At 41.6% G+C, this 16,048-nt stretch overlaps 2 protein-coding genes and 1 long non-coding RNA gene across 5 annotated transcripts in view; 1 reads left to right on the top strand and 2 right to left on the bottom strand.

Annotated features, from left to right (window-relative positions):
* LOC108264497 (WASP homolog associated with actin, golgi membranes and microtubules) overlaps positions 1-4,486 on the bottom strand; it is a 9,451-nt gene extending 4,965 nt beyond the window's left edge. Inside the window, exons 1-4 of the mRNA XM_053678206.1 lie at positions 3,852-4,486; positions 1,383-1,556; positions 1,104-1,254; positions 822-991 (exon numbers count right to left, since the gene is read on the bottom strand). Coding sequence (XP_053534181.1) covers positions 822-991; positions 1,104-1,254; positions 1,383-1,556; positions 3,852-4,421 — 1,065 coding nt within the window. The 5' untranslated portion in view covers positions 4,422-4,486. The remainder of the gene's footprint in view (positions 1-821; positions 992-1,103; positions 1,255-1,382; positions 1,557-3,851) is intronic.
* Positions 4,487-4,501: 15 nt separating this feature from the next.
* LOC108264482 (fibronectin type III and SPRY domain-containing protein 2) lies at positions 4,502-11,677 on the top strand. Of its 3 annotated transcripts, XM_053678209.1 has the most exons (14): positions 4,502-4,520; positions 5,441-5,481; positions 6,694-6,952; positions 7,050-7,145; positions 8,511-8,744; positions 8,919-8,941; positions 9,109-9,230; positions 9,343-9,501; positions 9,668-9,802; positions 10,025-10,172; positions 10,316-10,449; positions 10,573-10,705; positions 10,919-11,095; positions 11,291-11,677. In XM_053678209.1, exons 3-14 carry the CDS (start codon positions 6,695-6,697, stop codon positions 11,547-11,549), a joined length of 1,878 nt encoding a protein of 625 aa, XP_053534184.1. In that variant the 5' UTR covers positions 4,502-4,520; positions 5,441-5,481; position 6,694; the 3' UTR covers positions 11,550-11,677. The 3 variants fall into 3 exon arrangements, with proteins under 3 accessions (XP_053534184.1, XP_053534183.1, XP_053534182.1); XM_053678208.1 differs by lacking the exon at positions 4,502-4,520 and having other exon boundaries at positions 5,374-5,481; XM_053678207.1 differs by lacking the exon at positions 4,502-4,520 and having other exon boundaries at positions 5,425-5,473.
* Positions 11,678-13,163: 1,486 nt separating this feature from the next.
* Positions 13,164-15,818, bottom strand: LOC108264518 (uncharacterized). The gene is made up of 2 exons (XR_001812443.3): positions 14,532-15,818; positions 13,164-13,696 (listed from the first exon to the last, which is right to left on the bottom strand). It is a non-coding gene; the product is annotated as an uncharacterized LOC108264518 (long non-coding RNA).
* Between the last annotated feature and the right edge of the window lie 230 nt (positions 15,819-16,048).

The following is a 16,048-nucleotide window of genomic DNA, read 5'->3' as shown; positions in this document are numbered from 1 at the left end:
TCCCTCTCTTTACTCTCTCTATTCCCTCTCTTTACTCTCTCTCTTCCCTCACCATCCCTCTCTCTATTCCCTCTCTTTACTCTATCTATTCCCTCTCTCTCTTCCCTCACCATCCCTCTCTCTCTTCCCTCACCATCCCTCTCTCTCTTCCCTCACCATCCCTCTCTCTATTCCCTCTCTTTACTCTATCTATTCCCTCTCTCTCTTCCCTCACCATCCCTCTCTCTCTTCCCTCACCATCCCTCTCTCTCTTCCCTCACCATCCCTCTCTCTATTCCCTCTCTTTACTCTCTCTATTCCCTCTCTTTACTCTCTCTATTCCCTCTCTTTACTCTCTCTCTTCCCTCTCTCTCTTCCCTCACCATCCCTCTCTATTCCCTCTCTTTACTCTCTCTATTCCCTCTCTCTATTCTCTATTATAGAAATGATAACGTATCAGAACGAGAGCATTAATATTAATATAAACCTGCGCTACTGTCAGAGCCGCTGTTACAGAGAACTAATCACCACCTGACGACCAATCACAGTCCAGAACTCAGTCATTATATCATATTCAGAAATGCACTTGACTACACTCAGCCTGTCAGACACAGAGACACACACACAGACACACACACAGACACACACACAGACACACACACAGACACACACACAGACACACACACAGACACACACACAGACACACAGACGCATACACAGACACACACAGACACACAGACACACACACAGACACACACACAGACACACACACAGACACACACACAGACACACACACAGACACACACACAGACACACACAGACACACACAGACACACACAGACCTTCTCCTTGATTTCGTCTTTCCGGCGGTTCACACACATCTCCCTCGCCCTCATGAGCTGCAGTGTCTCTTTAGCCAGTAGAAATTTGAGCTTCTCCAGCCTGGGTGTGGCTACAGCCCAGGAGGCGTGGCCAAATCTCTTACGGTCCGCCTCCATCTGTTTCAGCATGCCTACACACACATGCAATACAATATAAGCTACTATGCACATGATTCATTATATAACTTACATTTGTGTGTCTGTGTGTGTGTGTGTGTGTGTGTGTGTGTGTGTGTGTGTGACCTGACAGGGCTGTTGTCGTCTCAGTAAAGTAACACACAGTGACATCTTGGATGGAACACACGGCCTCGTTCGCCCTCCTGCTCCACTCTTCTGACTCTCTCTCCAACTCACACACTCGCTTCGGACCGAGCTCCTGCAGCTGCAGTATTTTCTACACACACACACACACACACACACACACACACAGTTAGCAATCACAAAGTTACACATTTATAAGTTTACACACCTTTTATTCTGAAAGGCATATGTGTGTGTGTGTGTGTGTGTGTGTGTGTGTACCTGAATCTCCATGGTGCGTAAAGTCGACAGCTCTCTCATATCCCTGAATGGCTGCAGTTGGTGCTGATAAAACTGCGTTGCCATGGTAACCAAATCGCCGTATGCCTCATCCTCATCCTCGTAGATCTTCATCAGCTGCACGAGTCCAGCTGTGGCACGGTGACTCTGTATGATCTGACACACACGCGCAAACACACACACACACACACACACACACACACACACACACACACACACACATAATGTGTTGTATGTTCTTAATAAAAAAGGAAAATGAGCCTGACCCTGTGGACTATAGTGTGTGTAGTTCCTCACACTGACCACCAGGCGGCTGAAAGGAAAACAATCCGCACCTGTTTGTTTATTACAGCAAATGATACGTTTTTTATTAAATGAGAATAGACATAACACGTCACCAACAGAAGGCAACAAATTACAAGTAGAGACCTACAGGGACCATTACAGTTTCCATTAAAACCAATACAACTCCCATTATAACCATTACAAATTCTGTGAAGGTTTCTATGGTTTGTTTTTAATCAGCAGGGTTATCATTTCAAGCCGTCAAATGAAAATTATATTATTTTAAAAAAATATTTAGTGTTGTATATTGCGAATAGGTGTCACAGAAATGTAGGATTTTTCTTTTATAATCTCCATGTTGTTCAGTGCGATCGTTCCAGCGCTTTCCGAGTCTCCGGATTCCTCTAGAAAACAACTCCATTCTATTTTCCTTTACTTTTAATCTTTTCATCTGACTCACCATGACAGCTCCACTTCATCATCAGTGTTTTCATCATTTTTCCTTTTAGAACGTTTGTTTGTTTTTCTTTCCCACATTGTTCCTTCTCTCGCGCTCCACACGCAGCTCTTAAAGTTACTCTCGAGGCGTCGAACCTCTCAGTTTTTCTTCCATGTAGATATATTTTCAAAAAGCTAAATGAATACATGAATGAATTAAAAAGAAAGTAATACGATACACTAACGAGAGAAGTATGAATACATCATTTGTGCAAATATGTGCGGACATCGGGGAAGAGTAAAGAAATGAAAACAAAACAGCGCTGAAATGTACCGGAAATGTTCTGAAAACAGACGAGTAAAAAAAAAAAACGTGTGGGCGGAGCCTCAGACAGGAAGAAAACATGTCACTAGGGCTGTAGTCAGGAGCACCAAGTCGAGTCCAAGTCAAGTTCAAGAGCAGGACTATCCGAGATCGAGTCTGAAACACATCAAATCCTTTTGTAGGCCACGTCTTAACTTCATTCTGTTAACTTAATTTGTGCATTGCTCCAATAACTAGTCTGTGTTCTAGAATAAAGAACATTATTTTACTAATCCTTGGTCGATACGACAATATTTAAAGAAACTAAGTCCAATCAATATAGAAAACATCTGCAGATCAGACTTGAGTCATACAGCACTAATAAACTATGAATAATTAAACAAATACACAAACAAAGTACCAGGATATGATTATGAGGAGTGTGTGCAGGTATTGTGTGCGATATGTGAGGGCATCAGAGTAAACTAGCACAACTGCAACAGTGAAGAAGTGAAACAGTAATGAAGCGATGGACATGTGGGCGGGATCTGTTTTTAAAAGAGTAAAAAGTATTATAAATAACATCCATCCATCCATCCATCCATCCATCTTCTATAGCGCTTACTCCTTTCAGGGTCACGGGGAACCTGGAGCCTATCCCAGGGAGCATGGGGCACAAGGCGGGGTACACCCTGGACAGGGTGACAGTCCATCACAGGGTACACTCACATACACACTCACACACCCATTCATACACTACGGACACTTTAGACACGCCAATCAGACTACCGTGCATGTGTTTGGACTGGGGGAGGAAACCGGAGTACCCGGAGGAAACCCCCGCAGCACGGGGAGAACATGCAAACTCCACACACAGGGCCACGGTGGGTACAAATAACATAAATAATATAAATAATATACGTGTGGGCGGAGTCTCGGACAGGAAGAAAACATGCCACTAGGGCTGTAGTCAAGAGCACCACCGTCGAGTCCAAGTCAAATCCGAGTCCAAGCCTAGGACTATCCGAGATCGAGTCCGAGTCTTACGAGGCATTGCTCCAGTGATTAGTTTGTTTTCTAGGAGAACTTTGTGCATGTGAAAAGAAAAGACGAAATCAACGCTATTTTTACAAACTCTCAGTCAAGACTTAGCAAGTGCCTGAGACGGAGTCCAAGTCAATGTTTTGAGATCAGACTCTAGTCCTATAAGACACTGTGATGTTCAGGTGTGTTTGAGTTTCACATAAACACGTGTGGGTGTAAACACAGACATTATGATGAAGAAGAAGAAGAAAAAGGAAACCTGAGTCTCTTTACTTTCACTTTCACTCTGTCCTGTGAGCAGGTCATGTTAATGATGATGAAGAAGAAGAACAGTATAAAAGACAGATTTGAACCCCAGATTGATGTGCTGTGTGTCTCACCGTGTCCACCGTGTCCTTGGCTCTCCTGACCTGCTCCTCCATGGCTCTCCTCTTAAACTCCTGCAGGTTCTCGCAGTACTTGTCCTCCTCTCCTTCTTCCTCCTGAGGGAATAAAGTCTCCAGCAGGATTTTAACTCCGCACACATCCACCGCGGTGCTGAAATACCTCTCCAGCTGCACACACACCATCTCCACGTCGCGCTCCTGCTGCTGCTCCTGCCAGGTTCTCCTCAGCAGCATGTCCCACACTCCGGGCCGGCTGAAGGCGGAGAGATCGGGCAGGAAGCCGGACAGCGCGTCCCCGGAGCCGCTCAGCTGCTGGTGGATGTGTCTCAGCTCTGATGCGGAGAACATGGCGGCCCAGCCGTCCTGCTCCTCCTCAACCTTCATCATTTTCCTCCTCCTCTGCTGAAGAGTTCTGTTGTGACAAATCACCGCGAACTTGGACTCCGTGTCGCTCCACTGCACCAGAAACCGGATGTTCTGAGTCTCTCTGTCCTCAAATATGTCGCTTTTAATGGCGACCCATCCGTCCAGACTGTCCATCCGCTCCCCCTCCGCGCTCATCATGTCTTCACCATCAGGTCTTTACCTTCCTTCAACTTCGACCCTGAACATCACAAATCACGTGCTGAGATGTTTTCACATCCGGGGAATTCATCGCTTCCGGTTTGTAATGCGTCTATAGCTTATAACAGTTCTATAGCTACATATGACAAAAAATGATAAAGATATGTAATTACATAGAACAGGAGATATAAATTATATATACAGGGAAAATGAAGAGAGCGAATAAATAAATAAATAAATAAATAAATAAATAAATAAATAAACTGAAGTCTCTGTGAGGAGAAAAACGAGTCTCTGGGTCGACATCTGCTGGTCAAACCGTGTCACTACACTGCAAGAGCAGTTTCAATCTTACACAGTATTTTACAAATATTTTTTATTTATGAATAATCTGTAATATTCGTGACCTGTATTATTGTATGGCTAGTTTTTATTTATTTTAGAATTTTTATATATTTGACATTTTTCGTTATTGGTATATATAAGCGTCAAAAACAAAACAATAACAAAAATAATAACATTTTAAAGCTACAACAAAAGTAATATTCTTAAAGTCAAATTAATTTGCATTATATTACAAATATTTGTTCTTCCTGATGTTGATGTTAATGCTGAACGACAGTTCACTAAAAGTGAATTAATATTGTATAATAATATATAATATGGGAATTAAGTAATAGCTATTTTCTTAGATTTTATCATTAATATTGTTAGTTGTACCACACTTGCATTATTTGTCTGTTTATTGGTTGGTTGTTTTGTTTATTAATAATTAGCTTTTATTTTTATAATAATAAATGTCCTGATTATTTATTATCTCTTAATTAAAAAATATATACATTTCAGTCACGAACTACTGAAAAAAATAACAGCTGTGTAAGTGTGAAGATGTCCAATCTGGCAACCCTGAGCTGGGTGATACGTGATATCAGTAAATTCTTTCAGTCTCTAAATTTAGGCGCTGAATATTACAGAGCACGTGTGTGTGTGTGTGTGTGTGTGTGTGTGTGTGTGTGTAGACACACTGCTGAATCTACGCTTCAGTCCGGAAGGTGAGAAGGTAATGTATTTATTTATCGGTGATATGAGGCGGTTTATGGGTTTTAATAACATTGTGTTAGATAATAATATTTAATTTCAGATGGATCAGTCTGACTGAGCAATATTACATCTGATAATAGTTTTTGTTGATTAATTTAAATTACACCAAAACACTGATGTTGAGTTCTGGACTGTGATTGGTTGTCAGGTGGTGATTAGTTCTCTATAACAGCAGCTCTGACAGTAGCGCAGGTTTATATTAATATTAATGTGCTCATTCTGATACATTATAGTTTCTATAGTAACGGCTCGTTCACAGGGACAGATTCACATAAACAGGTTAAAACTGTGTGAAATCACTGATCTGTAAGGAGGTGTTTCTGTAAGGTGTGAGGAAGGAGTCTCCAGTGTCAGCGCTGTGTAACAGTCAGAGGGAAATCTGTAACTTTACATTTTCCACATCTTCATCACAGAGTTTACACTCCTCTACTGTTTCACACTCACACACACACTGTGATTATTATCTTATTCACATGAAGAGAGAGAATAAAGAGAGAGAGAGAATAGAGAGAGAGGATAAAGGGAGAATAAAGAGAGAGAGAGAATAGAGAGAGAGAATAGAGAGAGGGAATAGAGAGAGAGAGAATAGAGAGAGAGAATAGAGAGAGAGAATAGAGAGAGAGAATAGAGAGAGGAAATAGAGAGAGAGAATAGAGAGAGAGAATAGAGAGAGAATAGAGAGAGAGAATAGAGAGAGAGAGAATAGAGAGAGGGAATAGAGAGAGAGAATAGAGAGAGGGAATAGAGAGAGAGAATAGAGAGAGAGAATAGAGAGAGAGAATAGAGAGAGGGAATAGAGAGAGAGAGAATAGAGAGAGAATAGAGAGAGAGAATAGAGAGAGAGAATAGAGAGAGAGAGAATAGAGAGAGAGAGAATAGAGAGAGGAAATAGAGAGAGAGAATAGAGAGAGAGAATAGAGAGAGAGAATAGAGAGAGAGAATAGAGAGAGAATAGAGAGAGAGAGAGAATAGAGAGAGGGAATAGAGAGAGAGAATAGAGAGAGGGAATAGAGAGAGAGAATAGAGAGAGGGAATAGAGAGAGAGAATAGAGAGAGAGAGAGAATAGAGAGATCTATTTTCTGATTAATAAAATAATATTAGTTGTATCACATACATATTTTGTGAGTTTTCCTCAGGATTAATATCTGAAAAGTTTAATTCTGTCCTCAGTATGGATCTGTATGAGATGAGGAGTCGACTGCAGGTCATCGCCGAGGAAACCACAGCGAGTGAGGAAGATGAGGAGAACGAAGAGGAAGACGAAGATGAGTTTGTGATGGTGAGAAACAGGAAGTTGACCTCTGACCCCAGTGACCCCCCTGATGCGTGGTGTAGAGACTGCAGCGTCCCGACACACTCGAACCCGAGTGAGCGCACACACACACAGCACAGAGTCGTCACACTCAACGCCGCCGCTCAGGAGATCAAGGTGTGTGTGTGTGTGTGTGTGTGTGTGTGTGTGTGTGTGTTTTCTGTACAGTGTGAAGTTCTCTAATGAAATATTATGTGTGTGTGTGTGTGTGTAGAGTGAGCTCGGTAAGCGCAGCAGCAGTTTAGTGGAGAAGATCACACAGATGGACAACTTCATCGGTAACCTGGAGGAGATCTTCATCACTGTGGAGGTGCAGCTCTCATTTCCATTTCAATGATAACTCACTGTAGTGTGCACTACTCAGGGATGTTCTCACTGTAGTGTGCACTACTCAGGGATGTTCTCACTGTAGTGTGCACTACTCAGGGATGTTCTCACTGTAGTGTGCACTACTCAGGGATGCTCTTACTGTAGTGTGCACTACTCAGGGATGTTCTCACTGTAGTGTGCACTACTCAGGGATGCTCTTACTGTAGTGTGCACTACTCAGGGATGTTCTCACTGTAGTGTGCACTACTCAGGGATGTTCTCACTGTAGTGTGCACTACTCAGGGATGTTCTCACTGTAGTGTGCACTACTCAGGGATGCTCTCACTGTAGTGTGCACTACTCAGGGATGTTCTCACTGTAGTGTGCACTACTCAGGGATGTTCTCACTGTAGTGTGCACTACTCAGGGATGTTCTCACTGTAGTGTGCACTACTCAGGGATGTTCTCACTGTAGTGTGCACTACTCAGGGATGTTCTCACTGTAGTGTGCACTACTCAGGGATGTTCTCGCGTACATGCTAGCCTTTCAGATTTCATAGCAAAACATCTGGAATATTTACTTCAAAATCAACACTCGGTCAGTGTAATCTAATCTACCTAAACATTAGACAATCTCACCAATCCAACATTATATGATACCACTAAACAAACATTCAACAATCTAGCCAAAGAAATTGCGCTCATAAATTTGTATACCCCTTGCAGAATCAGCAACATGTTTAAAATTAAAATTACATTTAGGTTTTTATTTAGTTCTGCTCTGAATAATCTATTTCACATAACAGATGTTTACATAAAGTCCACACAACACAATAATAACTGAATTTACACAAACGAACCAGTTCAAAAGTTTACACACCCTTGATTATTAACACTGTGTGTCATTACCTGGATGATCTACGACTGTGTTTATGTTTTGTGAGAGTTATTCATGAGTCTCTTGCTTGTCCTGAGCAGGTAAACTGCCCACTGACTCGTACACGACTATTACATAAGGTGCAAACATTCACTGATGCTCCAGAAGGTAACACGATGCATTAAGGGCCAGGGGGGTGTAAACTTTTGAACAAGATGATCGGTGTAAATTGTTATTATTTGTTTAAAGATCTTTTTTTTTATTTAGTACCGCCCTTCAGAAGCTCAATAATATACTTACATGTCTCGCAGAAGACAAAATAACAATTTACACCTGTAAATTTCATCCTGTTCAAAAGTTTACACACCCCCGGTTCTTAATGTATGGTGTTGCCTTCTTGAGCATCAGTGAATGTTTGCACGTAATAGAAGTTTTGTTTGTTTGTGTGTGTGTGTGTGTGTGTGTGTGTGTGTGTGTGTGTGTGATCAGGAGAATTTTGGACGCCAGGAGCAGAATCTGGAGCAGCACTATAACGACGTGTTGCAGTCTCTGTCTCAGCGTTTCAGAGACAACAGCGCCGCCCTGCTGGACGAGAAGAAACTGAAACTGGAGGCTCTTTACGGGCAACTGCTGAGCTGCGGGGACGCGCTGACGGCGAGTAAAGAGCTGATCGAACATGCACAAGAACTGCACCGCTGCGATGACAAACACGCTTTCCTACAGGTCAGAGGTCATTCGGAAGTATTAGAATTTTATTTTATTATTTAATGAGACAGTTTCCTATGTTAGTATTGGATTTAAACTATGAGGCTAATGTAGCTAACACATAATGGAAGTCTATGGCCTCCAGTTTAGCTTCATATGTAAACCCTCTTTTCTTTTGTCTCTTATTTATAGACCGTTATGTCCAGCATTAAGAGGTAATCAGTGATGGTTTTGGGGTGTGTGTGTGTGTGTGTGTGTGTGTGTGTGTGTGTGTGTGTGTGTGTGTGTGTGTGTGTGTGTGTGTGATAAGTCCACTATGATTGATTTAGCTTCATTTTCTTCTTGTAATGATTGATTGGAAGGAAATTTTCTGAACCATCAGGATGGAGGAATTTTCAAAGGACGAGTTGGAGCTTAAGGTGGGCGTGTCTCTGGACTTTGTCCCGCCCCCTTCAGATCTGACTGAAGTTAAACACATGATGGACTCCATTAATGTTGTACCAGGTACGTGTACACTGCTAAACACTTGAGTGTTAAACCCAGTGCATCAGTGAACCTATTGTGTGTGTGCGTGTGTGTGTGCGTGTGTGTGTGTGTGTGCATGTGTGTGTTTGAGCTCCCTCGGCCCCGGTGATGAACCCTCAGGCGGTGAACTCCGCCTCGCCCTCCTCTCTGCGTGTATGTTGGAGTCTGTTCTCCGATGATACGGTGGATTTCTACGAACTTTACTGCCGCCAGATCTCTGAGGACATCGCCACGGAAACCATGCACGATGGTAACCATGGTTACACCTTATTATCCACAAATACACATAGATCACATTCCTTAGGCTTTATTTGTGTAGATAAAACTTTATTGATATTATCGTGGTGTGGTGCCTGACCCCTGTGTGTGTGTGTGTGTGTGTGTGTGTGTGTTTTACGTGTGTGTGTTGTTTTCAGCATCAGTGTTGAGAGTAAAGGAGACTCACTGTGTGGTAAAGGATCTTCGTCCTAATTCTCAGTACGAGTTTTGGGTCACAGCGACGAACACGACAGGAATCAGTCCAGCCAGCGAGAAGGCTGTGTACATGACTGGTACACACACACACATACACACACCCACCCACACACACACACACACACACACACACACACGTGCGCGCAGGTCAGTGTATAACTTTTCAGATCGGGTATGAACGGATAATCGATTATGCGATACATCACAATATTCATCACAAAATGTCATACCAGTTAATTATTGTTAATTTGTTAAGGATGTGTGTGTGTGTGTGTGTGTGTGTGTGTGTGTGTGTGTAGTCCCCTCTCCTCCTGTGATTAGAGAGCGCGAGTGTGTGAGCTGTCTGGAGGCGGCGCTGATCCGCTGGGACTCTGGAAACACAAACCCTGTGGAGTCGTACACACTCGAGCTGTGTGAGGACGGAGAGACGGACAATGCAGTGACCGAGTGAGACACACACACACACACACACACACACACACACACACACTAACTCTGTGTTGTGAATGTTCACTACCTTTACCAGATCTCTAACGGTGTGTGTGTGTGTGTGTGTGTGTGTGTGTGTGTGTGTGTGTGTGTGTGTGTAGGTCGATCGTGGCGATCCCCACCTGTGAGTGTGTGGTGCAGCTGCAGCCATGGAAACGTTACATCATTACCATCCGAGCTGTGAACATCGGCGGTGCCAGCGAAAAGAGTCGACCAATCAGAATCTCCACTACAGGTACGATAACCAACATCACACACTCATTATTCCTTCTGAAACATGATGGCCAGTAATATCTGTGTGTGTGTGTGTGTGTGTGTGTGTGTGTGTGTGTGTGTGTGTGTGTGTGTGTGTGTGTAGGGACTTTTTTCCACCTGCTGAAGGAGACTGCTCACCCGATCCTGTGTGTGTTGGATGACGGTTTCACCATCGTTTACCCGGACGAGGATCTTCCTCTGAGTGACATGGTGTTCAGCGACACCACCTTCAACTGGTCTCTCTCTCTCTCTCTCTCTCTCACACACACACACACACACTCACACTCTCTTTCTCTCTCTCTCTCTCTCACACACACACACACACACAGAAATCCCTCATTATAACTATACCATACAACTATTACTATTATAACTATATACACATTGATACACGGGTTTGTGTGTGTGTGTGTGTGTGTGTGTGTGTGTGTGTATGTGTGTGCGTGTAGTTGTGTAGCTGTACTTGGTGACCTCATTCCAGTACGGGGGCGTCACTATTGGGAAATAGAAGTCGATGATTGGACAGAGTATAGAGTGGGCGTGGCCTACGAGGACACACAGCGCAGCTCTTATCTTGGTGCTAATGCTACATCCTGGTGCATGAGACACATTTGCACACCTTCCAGGTGAGACACACACACACACACACACACACACATACACACACACACACACACACACACAAACACACACTCACACACACACAGACACAGAGAAAAACATTTGACTGAGGTGTGTGTACCAAGCCAGCTGTTCTGCGTTATTGTGTTATTAAGCTGCACTGTGATGAATTTTATTAGAATTTTATTGTATAATTCCAGACACAAGTACGAGTTCCTGCATAACGGCTGGAGTGCCGACGTGCGCATCACGGTGCAGCCGCTGTGTGTCGGCGTGTTTCTGGATTACGACAGCAGCACACTCTCCTTCTACAACACACACCTGCAGCAGCACTTACACACCTTCAGGTGCTGCTTCACACACAACGTGCTGCCCTGCTTCGCCCTGGATAAACCTGGAACACTGAGGATACACACCGGGGTTCCTACACCATCATACGTCACACACACTCACACATAAAACACACACATGCAAGAGGATGTATCACAAAATGTGACCTAGCTCCGTTAGATGAGTGTAATTAAGCTCTGTTTTGAGCTTTGTTCATGCTGTGTGTCTCTAAAACCAAATAAAATATCTGATTAATATTTCTGGTCCTGTTCTCATAGCTCAATGCACTGAAACAGACAGATAGAAAGAAGGACTCGACTGAATCATAGAAGTGAATCAAATGCTTTGAACGCAATTTATATGAAATATGAAAATGAATGGATGAATGGATGAATGAATGAATGAAAGAAAGGTTATCTCAATGGATACCTTGGAAAAAAATGTTTTGTAAAATATATAGGCATAGACTAGGTATATCCTTAGATAGATAGATAGATAGATAGATAGATAGATAGATAGATAGAACTTGAATGCAATGATTTGCAAATCTCATAAACCCGTATGTTATTCACAATATAACATAGAAAACATATCAAATGTTTAAACTGAGTAAATGTACAGATTTATGGGAAAAAAATAAGGTAATTTTGAATTTGAGGGACAATATTATGAACTGTAGATGATGAGGTATTCAAAATCTTCACAATTTTACGTTGAGGAACATTATTTTGAAATTGTTCCACAAATTGTAGACGGAGTTTTTTGCAGATTGGTGAAATTCTGCCCATCTTTACTTCTGAAAGACTCCGCCTCTCTAAGACATTCTTTTTATAACCAATCATCTTACTGACCTGTTGCCAATTAACCTCCAGCTGTTTCTTTTCTCTAACACTTACTTTTCCAGCCTTTTGTTGCCCTGTCCCAACATTTTTGAGACATGGTGCGGCCATCAAATCCAGAATTACCTTATTTTTTCCTTAAAACTGTACATTTCCTCAGTTTAAACATTTGATATGTATTCTATGTTCTATTGTGAATAACATACGGGTTTGTGAGATTTGCAAATCATCGCATTCTGTTTTTATTTACATTTTACACAGCGTCCCAACTTTTTTGGAATTAGGGTTGTATAAAGATAACCTAGGATTTATACTATGAATCTACAATTTCATAGAGATAGTACAGAATATACAGTATAGAATAGAGCTGCAGGATGATTACAGGATTTAGCAATATTAAGGTTATACTGAATAATTTTCCCCACTAAAATGTAAATTTAGGAATATTAGATGTATTAGACCTTTGGAATGGAACCTGAATATTTTAACAATATTATTAAATGTACATTTTAAACTGTTTCAGTTCTTAAACATATAAAATCTTCAAATACTCTCAACAATATAACTAAGTAAGTGTTTTTTCAATGTTCAAATCTTTAAATTCAACACCTCTGTTTTGCTGGCAGTTTGTATATCTTACAAATGCCTTAAAATATCATGATATGATACTTTTGTCATCTTTTACAAGCCCTAGATTGTAAGAGGAGGTCATTTATCATTCATAAACCTGGTCAATCTCTGTGTTTATAGTTTTATATGTATTTCTTTTTATTCCTCAGTAGATATTTTTCAACACGTTCTTGTTGGTACATCATTACACCAGTAGATGGCAGTAGATGCTTGACAGAATCCAGTTGATGAAGTAAAGGAGGTGACAGTAAGTAAAAGAAAAACTCACAAGGTATTTTGTTCTGATTTATTTATTTATTTTTAAATTGTCCAGCAGATCTCATGATAAAATGGTTGTGTATTTTTATTGCTATACAGAGTACAAAACGGAGCAGCTTCACACACGGGATCACTGAATCATGATAGTCTTCTAATCACTACACGGTAGGTAAAGGAGACCACCACAATTTAGGATTCTGGATCAGAGATTAAATTAAAAACTCAGAAATCATTCAGCAGCTCACGGCTTCACTAAAAAGCTCTCTGTGAACAAAACGCATAGAACAACATGGTGTAGTCTTTAAATAATTACCTGTAGAGTGAACCGCAGCCTTCGTTATTCAAGTTAACACTGTTTCAGTAATATATTCTAATAATATATACCTGCCAGGCTAACGCTAACTGCAGCTTGGAGACATTATTCAAGTGTAAATGGAATGATTCATCACGTAAACCAGTTTTTTCATACGCACCTCATTTCCTCCTTCTGCTTCTTCTTCTTCTTTCTTCTGTGAAGCAGCTCTCTGGTTCTTCTAGCGCTGGACAAGTCTTTAATAAATAAACACAAACCGCTCGTGTTAACATCAACGTATATTTATAAATTACATTTTAAATGAAAGTTTCTCACATTTGAAGGAAATCTGTGTATTTCACTGTAATGGACTTCTGATGTTTTTATCAAGAGGAGTCAAACTGAAGCTGTAGTTGTGCAGAGTAGCGATGTGTTTCGATTCAAAGTGAATCAGATCTCACTTAGACGGGTAGTTGGAAAGAATCAGTAAAGTGTGTCGTAATAGTGAGTCAAATTAATTAAAACACACTCAGAAGGATAGTTTGAAAGATGTGACTCGGTAAGTACAGTCTCAGAAATATGCCTATGTTCTTCCTGTTAATTCGGGCTCTTCTATTTCCTACAGATGGACAAGGATTATATTAATATCAACAGCACCCTGAGTATTTCTGCTTAATGGAATCCAAATAAACGGCACCAATCCTAATACGATTAAACATTAGTGAGATTAATGATGATCCTTAGAGCTGGAATATCTGCTGTGTCTCCAGTTCAAGTATAAAATCAGCCACCAGATGGCAGTGTCTAATGAAATATTATTAAACTATCGTGTGGGTAAATCAGTATCAACCCATACTGAATGTCTTATTCAGAATAAGGTCAATAATTAGATTACTGCTGTCCATATAAATGTTTTCACATGAAATGTAGACCCGACATGGGTGTTAACTCAATAAAGCTACACCGCTAAAGAAATCATAATATACCAATCCATAAAAAAGTTATGTGCAATAAAGTGGAATGACACAGGAATTAAGTATTGAACAAGAAAAGGCAACTAAACAAGCTGATTCCACTAACCAGTTCTCCTACCTGTGCTAATTAGAATCAGCTGGGTTAGTGCATGATGGTAGGTTAGTACATCCACTCTGTGGAAAAGGGGAACCCACCTCTGAATACAAGTAAACAAATCATTTGTCACCAAACTGTCGCGCAAGAAACATCTCATGATGAGTAGAAGCAAAGCGCTCTCCAAAGAATTACTCCCAAATGTTCCTTTAAGCACCATTAGGCGACTATCAACCGGCCACACGCAGGAGCTCCTCGCAAGATTTCTGACAGGGCTGACAGAAAGTTACGCCGAGGAGAAGCCCAAGAGCCGAGGACCACTCGAAAAGCTCTCCAGAAAGAACTGGAAGCAGCGAGTACAGTCGTCAGAGAAAGCAATATGCAGTGCGCAATACTGCTACAGTCTCCATTCACCATAACGCCTTGATTCCATTACTGTAGAAAAGGCATGTTGAAGCTCGTTTCAAGCTTGCTACAAAACATTTGGAGAAGCCTGTAGGTTACTGGGAGAATGTAATGAGGTCAGACGAGACAAAGATCAAACTGTTCAATGCTCTATTGTTTTCTCTGCATACGACTCTAAAAATGAAGTTCGGAGGTGGAAGCATCACGGTATTGGGCTGTTTCTCTTCTCATGCTACCAGCAGAATTCAAAATATTGAAGGTAAAATGAATTGAGCCCTGTACCAGGAAATTCTTGAGAAGAATCTGTTGCAGCGAGCTCTGTGCCTTGTGAGCTCCATGCCTCTGTGAGCGTCCTGCTGCTGTAAGCTCCATGCTCTGAGCTCTGTGTCCCAGTGAGCACCTTGTCATAATGAACACTATCTCGCATTGAGCTCCATGTCTTAAGGGGAATTTTGTTTAAAAAAATTAGACACACCATTTTTTTTCATGCATTTTTTATTTATAATGCTTAAAAATAATCGGGTTGAGCCATTGCAATAAATCTGTTGATCCTTGCATTCCACATGTAAGCCATCGCAGTGAGGTTGTGAATTCTTCTGCCCCAAATGTGTATAGTAGTAATGACGCCGTGAACTCTCCCACTCCAGCTATACGTTGTCAGAATGAGGTTATGAAGTCGTGCCCTGCACATATATATCGTAACAACACGGTTATTACTTTCACTCCATGCGTAAGCTCTCTCAACGAAGCCGTGAATTCTTTGGCTCCACGCGTATATCTTCTCAATGAAGTCATGACTTCTTCGGCTCCACGCGTGTATCGTCTCGAAGAAGCCATGACTTCTTTGGCTCCACGAGTAAGCCATTGCAAAGGCCGTGAACTGAGTGCTGCTCTCGCGTTGACGATCGGCAAAAGTGCAACGTGTTACGATGATCTCCACGTCGCTACTAGCAGCACAACGTATTGAGTGATGTTCGTGTCTCAATGAGGACGGTATCGAACAATCACAGTGTGACGATGAGCACGGTATCAAACATTCACGTGTAATGATGAGCACGGTATCAAACATTCACCGTGTGACGATGAGCACGGTATCAAACATTCACGTGTAATGATGAGCACGGTATCGAACATTC

This window comes from Ictalurus punctatus, chromosome 4 (assembly GCF_001660625.3).
Source record: "Ictalurus punctatus breed USDA103 chromosome 4, Coco_2.0, whole genome shotgun sequence".
Classification (NCBI taxonomy): Eukaryota; Metazoa; Chordata; class Actinopteri; order Siluriformes; family Ictaluridae; genus Ictalurus; species Ictalurus punctatus.
Note: the sequence above shows the minus strand (reverse complement) of the source record. Positions and strands in the feature narration are given on the sequence as shown.

Coding starts and splice junctions, on each gene's coding strand:
- LOC108264482 (XM_053678209.1), top strand. CDS start 6,695: ATGGATCTGTATGAGATGAGGAGTCGACTGCAGGTCATCGCCGAGGAA. Junction 7,146..8,510: donor AGATCTTCATCACTGTGGAG/GTGCAGCTCTCA, acceptor GTGTGTGATCAG/GAGAATTTTGGACGCCAGGA. Junction 8,745..8,918: donor ACAAACACGCTTTCCTACAG/GTCAGAGGTCAT, acceptor TCTTATTTATAG/ACCGTTATGTCCAGCATTAA.